The sequence below is a fragment of the Tiliqua scincoides genome, chromosome 2, assembly GCF_035046505.1.
Source record: "Tiliqua scincoides isolate rTilSci1 chromosome 2, rTilSci1.hap2, whole genome shotgun sequence".
Taxonomy (NCBI): domain Eukaryota; kingdom Metazoa; phylum Chordata; class Lepidosauria; order Squamata; family Scincidae; genus Tiliqua; species Tiliqua scincoides.
Genome location: NC_089822.1, coordinates 110,523,620 through 110,544,711, shown reverse-complemented (window position 1 = coordinate 110,544,711; position 21,092 = coordinate 110,523,620). Strand labels below are relative to the sequence as shown.

Here is a 21,092-nt window from a genome sequence, read left to right as displayed (position 1 = left end):
TGAGGCACTGGGTTTCCTAGAGGCCATGCTTCTGCAGAGAGACTTCTGCTTCTGCAGAGAGGCTCACGTAGTGGCAGGTACTAGCTTTATACTCCTAGCTAGCTCCTCCTCCCTCCCTCCTTGCTGACTGAAAAGGGGCTGGTCTTCCCAGGTGAGATTTCCCTGAAAGGGGTGCTTAGATTTACCTGATGGGGCTCTTATCAACTCCTAAAGGTCAATTGCTATGAACTAAAGGACAATGACTATGCTAAATTACCCTGGCTGGGTGGGAACTGGCCCTTCCTAGGTTCTTACCCTCCTACTTCAGTTCTCTGAGGCTGGACAGTTTGTTAACCTCCAGCTGGTTTTTTATTTGAGTTTAAACTGCACTGGTTTAAGAGTTTGTGATTGTGGGCTGCTTTTTGTTTTGTGTCCATTTGCTGAGTTTGGTGCATCCTGTGCTCTGAAGAGGAGAAGTTGTATGAAACTCCTCCCAAGAAATGAACAAAGAATCTTGTAACACCTTAAGGATCACTAACCCATTTATTTCAGCATAACCTTGTGCAGCTTACAGGCCACTTCCTCAGGTGCATGAAATGAAATCCTCAACCAGCAGCAGTTCCTTCCCTTAGGGAAGGCTTCCACTATGACCCACCTGATTCCACAGATATTTAGAGGTGCCAGTGAAGACATTGTATGAGTCAGGGTATTTTGTAATGTGGCAGATTCTGGATGCACTGTTGGATCACATGAAGGGAGATGGCAGAATGTTTGGCCCGGAGTAAAAATGGTACTGTTAAGACAAAGTTTCGATTCCATAGGCTGGGTCAAGGGGATTTCTTAAGGTAGGAAGGCTTGAACCTCGATGCTGATGCCACACAACATGGTAGATTTGAAAGGGAGAACTTAAGGATATGTGGAGCTGAGAGTGAGGGATAGCTTTTTCATGCTGCTGGCTAGTTCAGACTGGTGCAACCTGGTAAAGGCACCCCAGAATTATACTGACTACAAGACTGGGCTGTGAAACATGAGGTCCCTTCTTTGAAACTAACTAGGTGAACTTAAGCAAGACACGCTGTCTCAGTCTCCATCTGTAATAGGGGGAGGATAAGAATACTGAGGGCCCAGTCCTTGCCAGTGCCAATGCAGCCATGCCAACAGTGTGCATGTTGCATCCTGTCATAGGAGGACAGTGTCAAAAACCTCCTCAAAGTAAGGGAGCTTTTGTTCCCTTACCTCCAGGCTGCATTGTGACTGCATTGGTGCTGGAAAGTTGGATAGGATTGAGTCCTGACTTACCTTACAGGCTTGTAAGGATAAAAAAAATTCTGATAAGTTTTGAGCATTCTTAAGCTTCTATTCAAAGTGGCGGTGGCAGCAGTGGGTGGACTTCTTCCAAGGGGAATGGAGAATAGATGCACACTTTTCTGCCCCTCCCCATTTCCTACACGTGGCCTCTGGGCTTGGGGGCAGGGCTATGGCTGTGTGCCCCACCCCCAACTATCTCACTAGCAGAAATGGCACCTGCCATTTGGGTGTCATTTGGGATGTGCCAGAATGGGGAGAAGCCCAAACATGATCAGGAGCCCAGGTCTACTTGGCAGGTAGATCTGGGCTCCAAGTCTGGGCAGGAACCCAGGTCTACACACCCAGCAAACCTTGGTCATGGCGGCCAACCAGGAGCCCATATCTACCTGCCTGGTTGAACCGGGCTCTGGAGTTAAGGTAGTGCTCATGCTCCCCTGTAAACACAAGGTAAGGTAGTGCTCATGTTCCCCTATAAACACAAACACTGTATCCGTCCCTGTCTGTGCCTTAAACAGCTGCAGGACACGCAGAGTCTCTAGGTGGGCGCGGCTTGTTCTAGTGCAGCGATTCTCAGCACTCTGCCATGTGAGCCACCAGCCACCAGTGAGCCATGGATTGTCCGCAGGTGTGCCGCAGGACTTTGGGGAGGGTCCTTTATTAATAGGGCAATTGGGGGGTTAGAACCCCATACCAGCAGCATGGTGTGCCTTGTCAATGATAGTGTGCCTTAACAATTTTAGTGGAAAGGGGCTGTTCCTAGTGGTTAGGTGCAGCGCTGGGAAAGCGGCGCCTGTTGAATGCCCGCCTGGTTCAAGACACGGGGCCCTGGAGGTGGGAAGAAAGCAAGCGGGGACAAAGAGAGACTTGTGTGTGTGTGTGTGTGGCGGTGGCCAAAGGAGGGGGGAGAGGGCGCCTTTGGGCTGGATCCCTCCTCTGCAGCCACGAGGGAGTGCAGAGTCGCGCAGAGAGGGCGGACGGAGCGCGAGCCGTCACCTGCGCAGCTCAGGTGGCACCCGCGAGTCACCTGCAGGGTGGAGCCCGGCAGCCTCGCCTGCGTGTCGCCGCACATTCCGCCGACGCTGCCTGCCTGCCGGCCAGCAGTGCTCCCAACATGGCCCTGGAGGGCGGCAGCAGGTAAGGAACGAGCGAGGCGGGGAGCGGCTGCTCTGGTCCGACTGGGAAGAATCGGGCTGGCCCTCTGCTTTCCGGAGCGGGGAGAGTTTTGGTGCTTCGCCCCGGGCACCTGCAATGCAGAGTCCCCGCTAGCTCGGGAGGCACAGGGGGTGCAGGGCGATCTCCAGACCCCCCCCCCGCCCTTGTGTGGCTGGGTGGATTCACTGCAGGGAGCGCAAAATGGTCGCTGACTGCCACGCGTGGGGCGCCTGCAGCGCGCAGGGGGGCGCGGAGGTCCGGAGCCCCCGGGTGGCTTTGGGGGAGCAGCAGCTCCCAAGGCTTTCCGGAAAGGCCTTCCTGGTGATCCAGCTGTCTAGACTTCATGCTGCTGCTGCTCCTCACTCCTTTCCTTCCCCTTCTCCCCCCCCCCCCCCCAATGTTTGGCAATGCCTTGGAAGAGGAGCTGGAGTGGGAGTCGATAGGAATTCCCTGACTGGGGAAGAAGAAAGACACTGAGCAGGGCCAAAACCAAAGCTGAGAAAATCCTGAGTTGGGTAGAGTTGACATGCAGTGTAGTTGTGCATCTGTAGTGTGGATCTGAAATTTGGGAGGCTTTCTCTGCCTTCCTGAGCCGAGTTCAAATTTAGTTGCAATGTCTAAGGTATTGTATTGCAGTGTCCATGTATCTCTGTTCCTTGCAAGGAAACATCAGACAGGCTTCCTAGGCATGTTTTGGGATGAAAACCCAGAGAAATGAATTTGATTCCTCTTAGATTCCTTCCTCTTTGGCTTAGGAAGCCTTTTGGCACAAAAAGTTGGAGCATTCTGCATTCAAAGAATAAATCTAGTAAGCAACAGAAAGTATTACCTGTATTGGCAACCTTAAGTCTCAAAAGACTATGGTATCGCCTTCTGAAAGGTGGTTCTGGCACAGCGTCTAGTGTGGCTGAAAAGGCCAATCCGGGAGTGACAGAAAGTACACTTGAAGAAAAACTTGGGTATAAAACTCTGAGCATTTAATTTTAAAGTAATTTGGTTGCTGAGATGTATTATTATTATTATTATTATTATTATTATTATTATTATTATTATTAACAACAGTATTTATATACCGCTTTTCAACTAAAAGTTCACAAAGCGGTTTACAGAGAAAAATCAAATAACTAAATGGCTCCCTGTCCCAAAAGGGCTCACAATCTGGGGTGAGATGGGCCAGTTACTCTCCCCCTGCTAAAAAAAGGAGCACTCACTTGAAAAAGTGCCTCTTACCCAATTGGCAGGGCTTTCATGTAATTTCCGCGTGCAGAGTTTTTTTTTTGTGAGAATTTCCTTCAGTCTAATTTTAGCTTCTGAACCCAGCCCAGCCCTACCTGTCCCTTCTCAGCCCAGCCCAACCTATCCTGTTCTGTCCCATCCCAACCCAGCTTAAATGGGCACTGTTGGTGCCAGGCAAAAAACATTTAGCCACAGGCAGCACAAATGGGAAGAAAAGATGTAGAAATGCAAGTATTTGACACCATTGTTTTCTGCTTTTGCTGCTTGTTGATAAGTATGTAACGTTTAGGAACTGTGTTTGGAAGAAATGTTTAGGTCTATCAATGAGTATTAAACACGATAGCTAAATGAAACTGGATAGTATGCTGCTGTACAATCTGTAAATAGCAGCTGTTGGGGAGTGAACTGCAGGTGTAGGCCTTTGTGCCCTATGTGAGATTACTCAGAGGCATCTGGCTGGCCACTCATATAGATGGAATGCTGAACTCTTTGGATCCTTGATCTGGTCCAGCAAGATAGTAGTTTTTGTTCTTGTAAACAGTCTGTCTAGTCCAGCAGCAGTCTGCCTCTGGTAGCAGTCAGCCAGATGTCCCAGGAAAGATCCCAAGCAAAGCATGACTGTGACAATCCTCTCCTCCCTGCAACCTTGAGCAAGTAATTCCTCTTACTCTGGGCTGGTGCACCCCAAACAACAGCTGGTGGTGTTGAAAGCAGTGGACACTTTGTGCTTCCAGGTTCAATCCAACAAGGACTGATGCGGTGCTGTTTTATTAGGCGAGAGGTTTGCCTGAGCCTCTGGTACACACCTGAGTGTTTTCGGCTTTGCTATGGTTTGAGAAAATGCCAGGACTAAGATGGGTTCAGATGAAGCATGTGGGGTCGGCATTTTTGACCATCAAGTCTGCTGCATTTGAATCAGGCCATTCCTGGTTTGGTATGGATACAGAGTTGCCTTGTAATAAGTTTTTGTAATGTCATTATGACCAGTACAGTACGGTGATTGACAGAAGCCCCCCATGTGCTTGGGCAGAGGCCTTTTTCAGTCCTGGTAGATCAAAGACCTACTGCCCAGAATCCTCTGCCTGAGAACCTGTCATTGGCAATTTGGAATCAGACCTCTTATGTGTAAAGTGTGTGTGTGTTTTTACCACAGAGCTATAGCCCTAGTCCCAACCCAGCATTTCTGGGAAATGCCTCAGGAAACCATCTAGAGCAGGGGTGCCCAAACCCGGGCCTGAGGCCACTTGCGGCCCTCAAGGACTCTCAATGCGGCCCTCAGGGACATGCCAGTCTCCAATGAGTTTCTGGCCCTCCAGTAACTTGCTGGAGCCTGCACTGGCTTGATGCAACTGCTCTCACCATGAGGGCGACTGTTTGACCTCTCACATTGGCTGTGGGATGAGGGCTCCCTCCACTGCTTGCTCTTTCATGTCTGTGATGCAGCAGCAGCAGCAGCAGCAGCAGCAGCAAAGAAAAAGCCAGCCTTGCTTTGTGCAAGGCCTTTTATAGGTCTTGAGCTATTGCAAGACCATCATTCATTCATATAAGTTCCACCTCTAGTATATTAATTTATGTAAACTTATGTAAATTTATTCAAATTTGAAATGTAAATTAATCCTTTTTTCCCCCGGCCCCTGACACAGTGTCAGAGAGATGATGTGGTCCTCCTGCCCAAAACTTTGGACACCCCTGATCTAGAGCAGTCATTTTCAACCACTGTGCCATGGCACACTGGTGTGCTGTGAGTGGTCCGCAGGTGTGCCACAAGAATTTGGGGGAAGATAATTTATTAGTAGGGTCAATGGGGACGTGAGCCCCCCACTGGCAGCATGGTGTACCTTGACAATTTTGATGCCTTGTCAGTGTGCCACAAGATGAAAAAGGTTGAAAATTGCTGATCTAGAGGGTATCAGATGAGGAAGATCACCCTATGTCCTGGCTCTGAGGACCCAGTCCTGTTTGAACAAGGTGGAGTGGATGCGCTGGCAAAGGCATTGCCAAGCCTGTGTTTGCTTAGTGTTAAAACTTAGGAGATCTGTGTTCGCTGGGAGAGCTGAGCTGAGCAAGCGCATGAAGTTACCAAAAGGCTACTTTGGTAAACAGAAAGGTAGGGCCTTCCCTTGTTGCCTCAATAGGAGGGAAGCAATAAGGCCTGGGGCGTTTCCCTGATAATGTAAGACAGGATCCGGAGAGAAATTCATACTTCTTTCAGTCTTTGAGCAAGTCATTGATTCCCTGTCTGTAGGATTAATTTCAAACTTAAATCCTCACAGCATTAATAGAGATGAATTAGATGAGGGTGTGTTGTTTGCTCTCTTGACCTTAACCACAGGGGTTGTACGTTGACAATTTGTCATGACATGTTTAAAAGCCAATGGCTTTTGGCTCTGAAAAGGCTCTTGCAAATGTCTTGTAAACCCATAGTTTAACTGTGTAATTAATTACTAGCTTTATAATCCCTCATCACACCTCCATGCATTTTGAGCTCTGTTCTTTGCCAATGGAAGTCACTGTCTTCCTTCTGTATGATAGAAGAAGATGCTTTTCTGCTCATTGTTCTTGATACAGTTTTATGTTTGTACAGTGTTACAGATTATGTCCCCTAATGAATTCCCTTGTGTGCATTTTGAATAACTCGGTACATTTAAGAAGGTTTGCCAACAAGAAGTGGTTCTCTTGCATCCCAAAGTTATAAGCATGGGAGACTGTGATGAACATCCTTATTCCCCAGGTCGTATGGCCTGCCAACCATCACTGACCTTCATTCTGCTTCTGTTGGTTTGTCCATATCTAGCTCCCAGCCACACCTGACTTAGGGTAATGCTGAATCTGTAAGACCATGGGTCAGATGAAAAGAACTAGAGATGCTTCCAAAAGTCAACCACCCTGCCCCGTTTTCACCTAGCAGTGTCATTTATATGCTCTATCATTTTCTCCAGTGCTTCAGGCCCCAATTGTTACTTTTGGCTTTGCCTTGTAAATTCTTAGAGATCGGCTCCTACAGACCTTACAGATCTTCTCTTCCCTTCTGTTTAAATGGGATAAACTAGATCAGTTGCAAATGCTGTTCAGAGTGCGCTATCAAGGCTCTAAAACAAGTACCCATAGAGATTCCCAGTGCCATTGCTTTGGAGATGCAAAAACCTCTTAACTCTGAATGATTTCCAGAATTGCAATGGCTCTTAATGGCTGCTGGGATTGTATTATCATACTACTTAAAAGTGTTACTATCATATGTTCATGGGTCCTTGAAGTGACTGGTGTTAAATGTGGCTACTGACCCTGGACTTTAACGTAATAAATACATGCTGACTTATGTTCCCTGAGCTCCCCTTCTCTTTTAGGAAAGGCTTGGCTTCTATGCTAGCCGGCCACTTTGGCTAAGTAGCAGGGTTTTGCAAAAGGACTCTTTGGGTCATGCTTGGTTTTACTAACCCAGCTCTCTTTCTGTGCTTTCCCTTCTCAGAAGCACCCTGGAGGCTGCCCTAGCCGAGTGCACAGAGGCACTGAACTATTTCCTGCACAACCAGTTCAGTGAGAGCCTGGAGGTGCTGCAGCCCAGGTGAGTGGGAAGTGTGTGATTTGATTGCCTTTGTGAAAGAGGTGGCCATACCTTGCCTTCTCTAGTTGCTGACCAAGGTTCTTATATATGCTCTGTTCAACCCTCCTCCTGTATTTTGCACCCAGGAAAATTGTATTGTGTGCTCATCATTGTGCAAATGAATCAATTCTCTGGGACGGGATAGAAGGTGGAAAGTGTATAGATAATGTAGTTTGGTGGGCTTGAAGAAGTATAATAGATTTGATTTGCTTACTTTTACATGTTTTTGTTCTGAAATTTGTTTAAGGTCATTTTTTAATAACTGATCAGAAAAGAAAGCTGGAACTGTTATCATTATCATAATAAAAAATTAAGTAGAGAACAGGGTCTGGGGCCAGGAGGCAGAATTGGAAGCTGTGCATGTGTCCTGCCCACTAAAAGACTCATTAGGCATTGTTTCAAACCTTAGACCAGAAATGCTAGGTCACTTTTTGTCTCAAGAGGGCTAGAAACTGCCCTTCCCTGAGAGAGAGAGAGAGAGAGAGATTTATCTGGTCTCTTTGTTCAAGTCTATATTTTGTAGGACCAGAACCAACCAGCTGCTGATAGCCCTCATACATAGCATTGTTTCCTTTTATGAGTGTTCTGCTATATAAGAAGAGCTTTTCCTGAAGAAAAATTCTTAGTCTTTAAGTGTTACAAGGCTCCTTGTTGTGCTTTGGTTTTTCAAATAAACTGTAATGAATGGAAGCTGAAAGGTTGGCAGGGTAGGTGAGTAGTGCCACAAAATCTAGCAAATTGGGCCCCAGGCTTAGTTGCTGGATCCTCCTTGGGAAATTGCCTGCAGTATCTTAAACACTGTGCATCTGGATGCTGGGATGTTAGGAGATGGATAGAGAGAGGCTGTGCTTGTTCTTGTAATTCAAAGGTCTGAGACTGAAGCAATGTGTTTCAGGGGACATAAAGCTGCAATAGGAAACAGGAGCCTTGTGTGTGGGTTTCCCTGCTCTTGTTCTGTGTCATTGGCTGCCATTTGCCACTGAATCATAGTGCAGTGACTTTGTTTTATGAGACATTACTGGGGGAGGGGAGAAGAGGAGAGAGGTGTGCATGGAGCAGCCACGTGGCTTGCATAATATCTAGATCCAGCCTGAGTTTTGTAAGAGAGATGAAATATTCCGTGATGTGATTTAAAAGGAGTGTGTGTCTTGTGTGTGTATGTGTGTGTGTGTGTGGGGGAGAATTCTATGATCTGAAATTTAAAACAAAAATGATAGAGCAAAATGTGAAAACTGCCTGCTCTTCATGCTCCCAGCCTGCCTGCTTGCAAAACTGTCGTGTGATATGAAAAACTGCTTTCATATGAAATGAAATATTGTATTCCCTGGTACTGCACTGTATAATAACATACTGTATTGTCCCTGCTAACTGGGTAAGAGGCACTTTTTCAAGTGGGTACTCCTCTTTCATTTAGCAGGGGGAGAGTAACTGGCCCACCTCACCCCAGCAGTGCCTTTTCTAGTGGCTGTCTGCTGGTGTTCTTTTGCATCTTTTTAGATTGTGAGCCCTTTTGGGACAGAGAGCCATTTAGTTATTTGATTTTCTCTGTAAACTGCTTTGTGAACTTTTCATTGAAAAGTGGTATATAAATACTGTTAATAATAATAATATTAAAACTAAGACACACTTTACTCCTCTGCATTCTAGAGGGGCTGTAAAGCTCATCTCTTGAGCAGGGTCTCTGGGTGAGAGTTATGGCTCTGGGTGAGAGTTATGGCTTTCATATCTCTCCTTTTTTTGGAAAGTTGTGACATTTTTGGAATAGAGCTGGTTGAATGTCAATGGTGGCTGATTTGTGTTTTAATGTGATTTTAAATATTTTACTTTCAGATAAACTGCTTTGAGTTTAGGAAAAGCAGTATGCATACATTTTAAAAAATTCTGGATTAGGAGATGGATTTTTTTCCTCCTTGTGCATGCATATATAAACTAAGAAAATAAATACTCATAAGCTCCCGATCTCTCCGTGTGAGTGGGTGACTGCTTGCAAAGGCACAGGAAGAAAAGCCAAAAAGGGGTGCAAAAAAGTAAACGAAAAATGGAATTTTGTTTTACCTGCAACCAGGGGAACAACATTCAAAATTATTGCTATACTAGAACTGTTTGCTAAATTAGAAAGACCCCCTTCTTGTTCTGTCTCATGAAAAGCAGGTTGTTATGGGATAGTTTCATTTGTAACTAAATTGAGTCATGGTTTGTTGACCAGCCAGTTTCTTCCAGGAAATGTAGTTGGTATGAATCTGAGTTCACATGTTTAACTTAATAATAATAATAATAATAAACTTTATTTGTATCCCGCCCTTCTCCCTGAAAGGGACCCAGGGCGGCTTACAACATGTAAAAACAATTTTAAAAAGCATGATTTAACATAGATAAAAACATATTAAAAACACATTAACAGAGGCCATAAAAACAGTAGTCAGAATAAAGTCAGAATAAAAAGAGCATAAAACAGCAAATCATAGAGGAATCCAGCCTGTCAAAAAGAAACTAAAAGATGTATAAAAGTGTTAAAAAGGCCATGGAATCAGAAGGCTTGTTTAAAGAGCAGGGTCTTCAGGCCTCGCCGAAAAAACTCAAGAGAGGGAGCCATTCTCAAGTCAAGGGGAAGGGAGTTCCACAACATTGGTGCCACTACTGAGAAGGCCCTATTTCTTGCCGCCGCCCCAGGAACCTCCTTGGGCGGTGGCACTTGTAAAAAGGCCTTCTCTGATGACCTGAGAGGATGAGCCGGATTGTACGGGAGTAGGCGATCTCTAAGATAGCCTGGCCCAGAGCAGTCTAGGGCTTTAAAGGTCAAAACCAGCACCTTGAATTGGGCCTGGAAACGAACGGGCAGCCAATGTAGTCCCCGGAGAAGCGGACTGACCAAGTCAAACCACCTAGCTCCAGTAGCCACACGGGCCGCTGCATTCTGCACTAATTGCAGTTTCCAAACCGTCTTCAGGGGCAGCCCCACATAAAGCGCGTTACAATAATCTAACCTCGATGTCACCGTAGCATGTATCACCGTGGCCAGGTCTGCACGATCGAAGTACGGACGCAGTTGGCGCACCAGCCGAAGCTGAGCGAAGGCCCCCCTAGCCACAGCCACCACCTGGGAATCCAGGAGCAGCTGCGAGTCCGGGTGGATCCCCAAGCTGTGGACCTGCTGCTTCAGGGGGAGTGCAACCCCATTCAGTGCAAGTCGATAATCCAGCACCTGCATTGAGGATTTCCGAACCAGGAGAGCCTCTGTCTTATCCGGATTTAATTTCAGCTTGTTAGCCCCCATCCAGATCCTCACTGCTTGCAGACAGCGCTCCAGGCCCTCAACCGCCACCCTGGAGTCTGGAGGAAAGGAGAGATAAAGCTGGGTGTCATCAGCATATTGATGGCACCCTACTCCAAACCCCCGGATGACCTCTCCCAGCGGTTTCATGTAGATGTTAAATAGCATGGGGGACAGAATTGAACCCTGCAGCACCCCGCACCTCAAAGGCCAGGGTGTCGAAAAGGCATCCCCCAGCATCACCATCTGGGACCGACCCTCCAAGTAGGAGCGGAACCACTGCAAAACAGTGCCTCCAACTCCCAACTCGGCCAGTCAGCCCAGAAGGTGATTGGGCTATATGGTTTATTCAACCAGATGATTCTTAGTATGACTGAGAACATTCCAAAATCTTCAGTGTTAACCTTTCCCCTTTAACAGAATTAGGTTCAGATATTTTACACATTTTTCTATGAAGTTCCTTTTATAGTTGGGAAATTGTTCTTAGCTGCATGAGGCTAAAGAAAAAACATTTCTAGTTCAACTAGCCTTTGAAAGGGGGAGGGTAGGGGCTTAATATTTTATTTGTTATTTTATATATTTATGCATTTTATAATTATGCATTTTGTATGTTTTTTGTTGTAAGCCGCCTTGGGTGCACTTTGGGGAGAGGGGCAGGATATAAATCAAACAAACGTGGGTAAAGTTCCAATTTCTGTCCCTTAGAGAAATGGGACAAAACCTGAGAAATCTAGAGGGAGCATTCATACAGAATACCCTGTACCTCCTGTAGTATTGGAGGCTATTTTGTCTAACTACACTTGTTCGGGGCAGCTGTTTCTTTTTGCCATATATTGCTATTGATTCCTTTGACAGAGCCAGAGACAGCATGTACCATGCCTTGATCTATGCCACCATTCTGGAGATGCAAGCCATGATGACATTTGAACACGAGGACATTCTCCATGCTGGGCATACCATGAAAGAGGCACAGGAGATCTGTCAGAGGTGGGAACTGACCAGATTAGCTACTCAGGGGATAGGGGTCTGTATCTGTAGTTGTGCTGTGGACGACCCTGCCAAGAAGTAGTGGTAATGGGTGACTGTCTAGAATCCAGAGTGTTGCTCCTAAATAGGGGGTGCTGCCCCCAAAGCCTGGGTGCCTCACTTGTAGTGAGGGTGCCTCACATAGTTCTTTCCTCCTATTCAGAGTTTGGGTTTTAACTCAAACATTTCAGCTGCTTATAGGAGAGAAGGAAAGTCTCCTTACTCTCAGGAGGATAGAGGTAAAAGTGCAACACTGAACTTATTCAGAAATCCTGCCTGGTTCACTCTCTAGCTTTGGCAAAGATTTTGAAGTAGGGCCCAAAACGTTGTTGAGAGGATAGGAGTGCAGGAGTGGGGTGAAGAGAACATTTGGCTGCAGGGGTGGGGCATAGAGTTTGGGGGTTCAGTGCTATTGGTACAGGGCATAATGCATAATTTATTAGGGACATGGAGTGAAGGATGCAGAAGGGAAGGAACCTGACTTCTTTTGGTTCCTTGGTAGGTTTCGGAGGAAAAGCACTGTGACTGGCTCCTTCTCCAGTCGGCCAGGAGATGCCTGTACAGAAGGTGAGCGGAGTTAAAGCAAAGGATGCTGGGACCTGGAATCATTGGCTTCTCTTTTCAGTCTGTGGGGTGGGGAGCAGAATGGGCTCAAGACCTTATGAGTGTCCCAGCAGGTCTTGACCAACCACAGTTGAAAACAGAATATTGGACTAGGGTGGATCTTGTGATCTAGCCCAGAAAACTCTTGCCATCTTTCTCCAGCCTTGTTGTGTGCACAGATTGAAATGAGTATGATTTGTGGAGTTTTTCCCTTAAGTGGATTATAGTCCTTATCCACCTCCAAGAAGGGGATCTGGACATTTCTCCTTAGTGCAGGGGGACTGCTGATTTCCATTTAGGTTTGGGTCAGAACTGTATGTGTAACAGCTGATTGTGTATGATAAGTGGTTAAGAGTGATATGAACCCTCCCTGAATCCATGCCTCTCATATTCCAGAGGAGCTGCATGCTGAAGTGTGTTATGCAGAATGCTTGTTGCACCGAGCGGCCCTTACCTTCCTCCAGGTAAGAGGGTCTTTCTCCCTAGGAGTGGCTTCTGTTCTGTTCCTGTCAGTGGTGGTGGTGTTAGCTTTCCCCTTGTGGGAGGATGCAGGACAAGTGGAAGAAAAGTACAAAAGACAGTGAGAGAGAAGATCCTGCAGCAGGCAGAGCCAAATTTACTCACCCCCACCCCTCCACAGTACTAATTTAGGATTTCAGTCACTCAAACTGCTGTGCAGGGAAGTTTCCCTCCCTGGAAGTTGCAGGGAGGCTTCTGACCACAGTGCCGCCTTCCCTTAATGGCTGGTTTTAGGAGGGAGTTCAAAATGACCTGATCCTAGGTTTTTTTGTTTGTTTTGCAGTGCAGGTGTTAACGCTAGTGCCTCAGTTGACTGCTGTCTACACACACAAAGCAGCAGGCTACAGAGACCTGGTGTAGCGACTAAGACAATAGCTGCAATCCTATGCATACTTACCTGGAAGTTAATCCTATTAAATTCAGTGGGGCTTACTTCTGAGTAGGCATGTATCAGCATGCACCGTAAGCTGTGAATTGGGACTTTCCTCCTTTGAATCCCACCTCTGCCATCAAATTGCTAGGTGTCTTTAGGCAAGCCTCTAATCTCAGCTGCAATATCAAGGTATTTACTTACCTTACTGGGTGCTTGAACATGTGAATTGCTTTGAGCACTTGAAGATGCTATACAAATGCTAAGTATCATGACTGTATGCAAGAATTCTTTGTTTGCTGGGGAGGGATAAATAGTAGGGTAAGTTCAGAAGTGGGACTCAAGTTCAAAAGCTTGAGAGATGCTGTATTATGGAAAAAGTCGGGCAAGAGCAGGAACTGCAGAGAGCAGTATTGGGACTTTTATTCCTTTAAAGTTTGTCAGTGACACAGCTGTGCCTTGAGGCTTCCTGTCGTGCTTTACTTGGCAGTGGCCAGCTGTGATGGATACCTGTATTAAACTGCCCCCACATCGGAAGTGGCATCATGGAGCAACATCAAATTAGGACACTGAGTGACCCTCCTTTTTAACTTGCTTTCTTCTCATAGGATGAAAATATGGTGAATTTCATAAAAGGGGGAATCAAGGTGCGTAACAGCTACCTTATCTACAGGTAAGTGAGCTGGTGAGGCTGGAACAATGGAGTAGCATTTAGACACAGCCCAAGGGAGGGTCGAGAGGTGGCAGGAGAGAAGCGAAACCAGGATCTCTGGGTTACATCACAGGTTCTGGGAAGGTTTCTGGGCCAGTCTGCATGAGTATATAGCTGAAATGATACAGAATCTCCAGGACTGTATCATTGCAGGTTGCAGATGGAGGAAGCACAAGGTTTGAATGCTTTCCCACATCAATGCTTCTTGCATGTAGAATGCTAGCTGTCAGAGCTACTTTTACCTAGTATACCCCCCGTCTTAATGATAATCTACATTAGGGCTGCTCAGACACTGGCCTGGGGCCAGATCTGGGGTTCAGACAAATCCGTCCTCCCGGTGAGCGGACCTTACTGTTCTGCCCTGGTGCTGTGATTAGTCCTCCATGATCAGGGGACAGGGACACTCTAGGCATTTGTGTCTGCCCAGATGTCCTGTCATGCAGCTTTCTGGGATGCTAGGAAGCAGATGCAACTGCCCAGAGTGTCCCTGTCCCTCAGTTATGGAGGGCTACACGCAGTGCCCAGGCAGAACGGAACAATGCTGTCCAAATGGGGATCGCTTTTCCATTGCATTGCAGTGGTTAGTTTGGCTACCACTGATCTAGATACTGGAGGTTTTTAAATGAGGGGCATTTAACCATGCCAACCCCTGCGTCCCCAATACATTTGTGAAACAGTACAGTTGCTGAAGCATTCCTCCTGTGATTTAACTGCATATTGTAGATTGACTCTAATGGTTGAAAGAAGAGTTTAAGATAGAAAAGGCTGAGACACAGACAGTTCCAAATGGGCCAGTGTTCTAAATATGTCCTGCAATGTGTCAGAACAGTACTTCCTGTTTTTGGTGACCACATCACCTTTCCAAAAGTGGTGATGAAAACATTGTGCAACCTGGAGGAGAGAAGAGGAAAGTAACAAGTAAGCCAGAGGCTATTGACAAATGAGCAAAGGGCAGAAATAACACCACATCCTCTGAGATCTTGTTTTTGTGGGTGTGTGAGATAAGCCCACCTCCTGCTAGGAAACTTCAAGTATTGGAAAGCAATTAACAATTAATGAAAGTCCCTGAAAGACTGTGGTAGCAACATTGGTGGCAACCCATTTCTAAAACATGGTTGCTTTTTCTGGGTTTGCAGTAATTGCTGAAACAAATAATTCTTGACTGGAGGATTATTATTCTACAATCCTGTCCAATCTTTACCTCAAATTAGTGGTAGTTAATGTCTTGGTGTGGGAGCCATACACTTGACACCAGGACACATTGTGTTGTCATGACAATAAATATCTTAAAATTGAGAGGCTTGAAGCCAGGATGGGATTGGTCTAGTGCAGGGATGTCCAAAGTTTTTGGCAGGAGGGCAACATAATCTGACACTGTGTCAGGGGGCCGGGGGAAAAAAGAATTAATTTACATTTACAATTTGAATAAATATACATAAATGAATATATTAAAGATGAACTTATATGAATGAATGAAGGTCTTGCAATAGCTCAAGGTCTATAAAAGGCCTTGTACAAAGCAAGGCGGGCCTTTCCTTTGCTGCCACTACTGCATCACAGACATGAAACAGCAAGCAGTGGAGGGAGCCCTCATCCCACAACTCACACAAGAAGTCAAACAGTTGCCCTCAAGCTGACAGCAGTTGCATCGGGCCAATGCAGGCTTCAACAAATCTCCAAAGGGCCAGAGGCTCATTGGAGTCTGGGGGCTCCCTGAGAGCCGCATTGAGACGGCTCGAGGGCCGCATGTGGCCCCAGGGCTGGGGTTTGGGCACCCCTGGTCTAGTGGCAAGAAAAGTTGTAAACTAGGACTCCTAGGTTGTGCTTCTAGCTCGTGGTGGATGAGAATGCAGAGGGCAATGCCTGTGATTTTCTTAACATTCTTGCATTTGCAGGGAGCTCAACAGTTTCATTCAATCCAATCAATTGCCTGCAAGCTCTGCTCGTGTTCACCTGGAGGGGGGAATTGCGCTAGGCATTGGTGCCTTCAACTTGGTGAGTTTTTGTGTAACCAACATCTTGCAGGCATGAAGTTGGAGACTGAGAATTAGGAATCTGTCCTCTTGTGGTCTTCGGTCAGTTTTGTTTTTGTTTGAATGCTGGGAAGGAAGGGTAGCATCTTCAGGATGAGCTTGCCTGAGAAAAGGTAACTTGAAGGACAGTTAAGTGGAAAATGAATGCTGTAATGAAGGCAAGAAGGGGCTCTGAAGCAACCCCACAACACTTATATTACTTTGCTGTAGCAGTTGCCTGCACAGTTGAACTGTGAGGTTGGACTAGATGGCCTCGAGGGGTGCTTTCAACTAACATTCTATGATCAGGAGGGTCTTTGCTAGGGAGGCTAGTTAAAAGACAGGGACAGAGGCCATACTTCAGTACCTGCTTTGCATGCAGAAGGTCCCAAATTTCATGTCTGGTATCTCAGGTAGGGCTGGGAAAAACTGCTTACCTGAAACCTTCAAAAGCTACTGCGAGTAGTGAGCTAGATGGACCCATGATTTCACTCAGTAGAAGGCTGCTTCATATGATGATCATAAGATAGATCACTAAAGAAAAATAGAACAAAGAAGGCAGTGTCCTGAAAATGAGGAACTTGAGGAAGCAATGGCTTCTGGAAATGGAGCTGAAGATAGGAAGAGTCAAGGACAAAATTGTGCATAGAGCCTAGAGTCAGAAGGTTTATGTGCATTATCAGAAGAAAGGAAGGAGGTGGGTGTGCAAGGGAGGGAGACAAGATGGGATTTATATTTCTAGATATAAAGCCTTTACTCTGATGGGAATCCTTCCAGTTATGATTTTTGCTATCAATACAACTTTGGCAACAAAGGCCAAAAAGTGGTCAGGGTTAGTGGCTGGGCTTAGTTTTATTTATTTGATGGTATTAGCCTCTACTTAGCCTAAAAGTCACAAGGTTTCAGCCATTTGAACAGAGCTACTAAGAGTTGTTGATGACTGTGTGCAACCACTGGGGTCTAATTAGGTACTGTATGGCAACAAATATAGGATTTTATTGCTCTGTCCACATAATCAAGCATGATTTGAATTAGTACATTCAATGCAGCTATTTAATATGAATTCTTAGGTCGCTTTGTTTGCTCTCGCTGATTTACATAATCAAGAACATGATGCGCATCATTTAACTATAGGTTGGAAGCCTGCCAGCAGTGCCTGTGTTTAACTTTGTATAGCACCTACTGACTTCTGGAGCTTTAGAAACCAATACTAGTAACATCACATGTGTCAATCTTGTTGAGGTTATGTTTTTAATCATAGTAATGTGAAATAGAAGTTATGGAGATGAAAGTGAGGAGGTGGCAGAGAGTTCCCTCTGGAACAGCTCACTTCTAATCTGTTATTTTTTTGATAAACTCCTCTGATGCCATTTATTGTCACCCACAATATTCTGTATGTGTCAGCCTTCTTCCTTCTAGACCCCACTCCCACCCTCTTTCTATCTAGGCTCACCTGGCAACTTTCCAAGCAGAGCATGGGCCATCCTTGTGGTAGGATGATTTGAATGTTTGACAGGTGATGGTTTCTTCATCACTGCAATTTCACCCTGGGAAAGAATGTACCTGTTGAATTTCTGCTTTAACAAGCTGTTTAAAACAGGAACAGAAGCTTAGGTCTTGCTGAGATTGCGCATCTTTGTCAGTTTGCAGGTGGGAGCTCACATAATAGTGTGCTATTAAAAAGTAGCATGCCGGAAAAAAGGGTTTTAGTATGTCTTCTCCCTAAGACACCCATTTTCTCTGTGCAGTGATATATATATATTCTTTTAAATAGAAAAGCATTCAATCGTGTGCGCCTCCACCTGCAGCCCAGACATAAGCTAATCACCTCAGTGAGAATGGGGCCAGAGCATCTTGCAGGAGAAAGATACTATTTTAGATATTTGTGGCAATAAAACAAAGATTGGGAATGTCTGACAGAATGGCATGACCCTGAGTTGGATCAAAATGCATTGATGTTTTCCTCTCAATTCCCCAGCTGCAAGGAAGTATGGGATAGCTTCCAGATGCTTTTTCTTTTTCAGCAGCAGAAAATAGTCTGCATCAGAGGGTACATCAGAGGTGGACAGCAGTTATTTGCTCTTTACTGAGCTGGCAGTATGGAGCTGAACATTTTACTGTGACTGAATGTGGGAATTATCTCCTAGTTGAGGAGTGCACACTGGTAGCAGGAATTGCTTCTCCAAATTGCATTGTTTTGCCGAGAATAAAATTCTCCAAGTTAAATTCTCTCTGTACTTCCCATGCTTTTTGTAACTGATCTTAATCTGGCCATAAGAAGTTACTTCTGAGTGTTTGCATGCTGTTCTCACGCAACAAGTGCTGGTGATTTTATAATTGCTCTGAGGATGCAGGCTGATGGAGAAAGGCAGGTGACAGAAATGGGGATTTGGTCTTCTAGGAACATGGGTTTCAACAGAGAGTTCTTTTAATGGATGATAGTGGAACAGGTACATTGAATGACACTGGGAGAAAAGGCTGTCTCTCTATCTCTGTTAGACAAATCCCCCCAATTGCCTTTGTTTTCATTCATGTTGGTGCCTTTTCCCCCACAGACTCTCTCCCTCTTTCCACCCCGGATTCTGAAACTTTTGGAATTTGCAGGATTTTCAGGGGACAAGGTATGACTTTTGTCTGAATGTTACGTATAAATTGCAGAGGAGAATGTAGTGTGGTGGAGGAAATAATACCAATCATGGTGATGGATAGGAATCTATCTTAAGAACATAAGAACATAAGAACAGCCCCACTGGATCAGGCCATAGGCCCATCTAGTCCAGCTTCCTGTATCTCACAGCGGCCCACCAAATGCCCCAGGGAGCACACCAGATAACAAGAGACCTCATCCTGGTGCCCTCCCCTACATCTGGCATTCTGACTTAACCCATTTCTAAAATCAGGAGGTTGCGCATACACATCATGGCTTGTACCCCATAATGGATTTTTCCTCCAGAAACTCGTCCAATCCCCTTTTAAAGGCGTCTAGGCTAGACGCCAGCACCACATCCTGTGGCAAGGAGTTCCACAGACCGACCACGCGCTGAGCAAAGAAATATTTTCTTTTGTCTGTCCTAACCCGCCCAACACTCAATTTTAGTGGATGTCCCCTGGTTCTGGTATTATGTGAGAGTGTAAAGAGCATCTCCCTATCCACTCTGTCCATTCCCTGCATAATTTTGTATGTCTCAATCATGTCCCCCCTCAAGCGTCTCTTCTCGAGGCTGAAGAGGCCCAAACGCCGTAGCCTTTCCTTGTAAGGAAGGTGCCCCAGCCCCGTAATCATCTTAGTCGCTCTCTTTTGCACCTTTTCCATTTCCACTATGTCTTTTTTGAGATGCGGCGACCAGAACTGGACACAATACTCCAGGTGTGGCCTTACCATAGATTTGTACAACGGCATTATAATACTAGCCGTTTTGTTCTTAGTACCCTTCCTAATGATCCCAAGCATAGAATTGGCCTTCTTCACTGCCGCCGCACATTGGGTCGACACTTTCATCGACCTGTCCACCACCACCCCAAGATGTCTCTCCTGATCTGTCACAGACAGCTCAGAACCCATCAGCCTATATCTAAAGTTTTGATTTTTTGCCCCAATGTGCATGACTTTACACTTACTGACATTGAAGCGCATCTGCCATTTTGCTGCCCATTCTGCCAGTCTGGAGAGATCCTTCTGGAGCTCCTCACAATCACTTCTGGTCTTTACCACTCGGAAAAGTTTGGTGTCGTCTGCAAACTTAGCCACTTCACTGCTCAACCCTGTCTCCAGGTCATTTATGAAGAGGTTGAAAAGCACCGGTCCCAGGACAGATCCTTGGGGCACACCGCTTTTCACCTCTCTCCATTGTGAAAATTGCCCATTGACACCCACTCTCTGCTTCCTGGCCTCCAACCAGTTCTCAATCCACGAGAGGACCTGTCCTCTAATTCCCTGATTGTGGAGTTTTTTCAGTAGCCTTTGGTGAGGGACCGTGTCAAACGCCTTCTGAAAGTCCAGATATATAATGTCCACGGGTTCTCCCGCATCCACATGCCTGTTGACCTTTTCAAAGAATTCTATAAGGTTCGTGAGGCAAGACTTACCCTTACAGAAGCCATGCTGACTCTCCCTCAGCAAGGCCTGTTCGTCTATGTGTTTTGAGATCCTATCTTTGATGAGGCATTCCACCATCTTACCCGGTATGGATGTTAGGCTGACCGGCCTATAGTTTCCCGGGTCCTCCCTCTTTCCCTTTTTAAAAATAGGCGTGACATTTGCTATCCTCCAATCTTCTGGCACCGTGGCCGTTTTGAGGGACAAGTTGCATACCTTAGTCAAGAGATCTGCAACTTCATTCTTCAATTCCTTAATAACCCTTGGGTGGATGCCATCAGGGCCCGGTGACTTATTGATCTTTAATTTATCAATGAGGTCTGAAACATCTTCTCTTTTAACCTCTATCTGACTTAACTCCTCGGTTAGGAGGGGCCGTTCGGGCAGCGGTATCTGCCTGAGGTCTTCTGTCGTGAAGACAGATGCAAAGGACTCATTTAATTTCTCTGCCATCTCTAAGTCTCCTTTTATCTCCCCTTTCCCTCCCTCACCATCCAGAGGGCCAACCGCTTCTCTGGCGGGTTTCCTGCTTCTAACATATTTGAAGAAGCTTTTATTATTCCCCTTAATGTTGCTGGCCATGCGTTCCTCATAGTCTCTCTTGGCCTCCCATATCACCTTCTTACATTTCTTTTGCCACAGTTTATGTTCCTTTTTATTCTCCTCATTAGGGCAAGACTTCCATTTACGGAAGGAAGCTTCCTTGCCCTTCACAGCCTCTCTAACTTGGCTGGTTAGCCATGCGGGCACCCTCCTGGATTTAGTGGAACCCTTCTTTCTTTGCGGTATACACCTCTGCTGGGCCTCTGTTACTGTTGTTTTAAGCAGCCTCCATGCACTCTGGAGAGATTGGACTCTTTTTACCCTCCCTTTCAACCTCCTTCTAACCAGCCTCCTCATTTGAGGGAAGTCCGCCTGTCGGAAGTCAAGGGTTTTTGTTAGAGATTTGCCTGGTATTCTTCCCCCAACGTGCACGTCAAAACGGATCGCAGCACGATCACTGTTCCCCAATGGCTCAGTAACGTTTACATTTCTAACCAGGTCCTGCGTACCGCACAATATTAAATCCAGAGTCACCTGTCCTCTGGTGGGCTCCGTGACTAGCTGATCTAAGCCACAGTCATTTAGCACGTCAAGAAATCCGGTTTCCTTATCGTGACCAGAACACAAATTGACCCAGTCAATATGAGGATAATTGAAGTCCCCC

General features: G+C 46.0%; 1 protein-coding gene across 1 annotated transcript in view; it reads left to right on the top strand.

The window, feature by feature from the left end:
• Positions 1-2,640: 2,640 nt before the first annotated feature.
• The window catches only part of TTC39A (tetratricopeptide repeat domain 39A), a 34,694-nt gene continuing 16,242 nt past the window's right edge, over positions 2,641-21,092 (top strand). Inside the window, exons 1-8 of the mRNA XM_066612690.1 lie at positions 2,641-2,771; positions 7,142-7,237; positions 11,403-11,534; positions 12,076-12,140; positions 12,573-12,640; positions 13,674-13,738; positions 15,673-15,772; positions 18,345-18,410. Coding sequence (XP_066468787.1) covers positions 2,641-2,771; positions 7,142-7,237; positions 11,403-11,534; positions 12,076-12,140; positions 12,573-12,640; positions 13,674-13,738; positions 15,673-15,772; positions 18,345-18,410 — 723 coding nt within the window. The remainder of the gene's footprint in view (positions 2,772-7,141; positions 7,238-11,402; positions 11,535-12,075; positions 12,141-12,572; positions 12,641-13,673; positions 13,739-15,672; positions 15,773-18,344; positions 18,411-21,092) is intronic.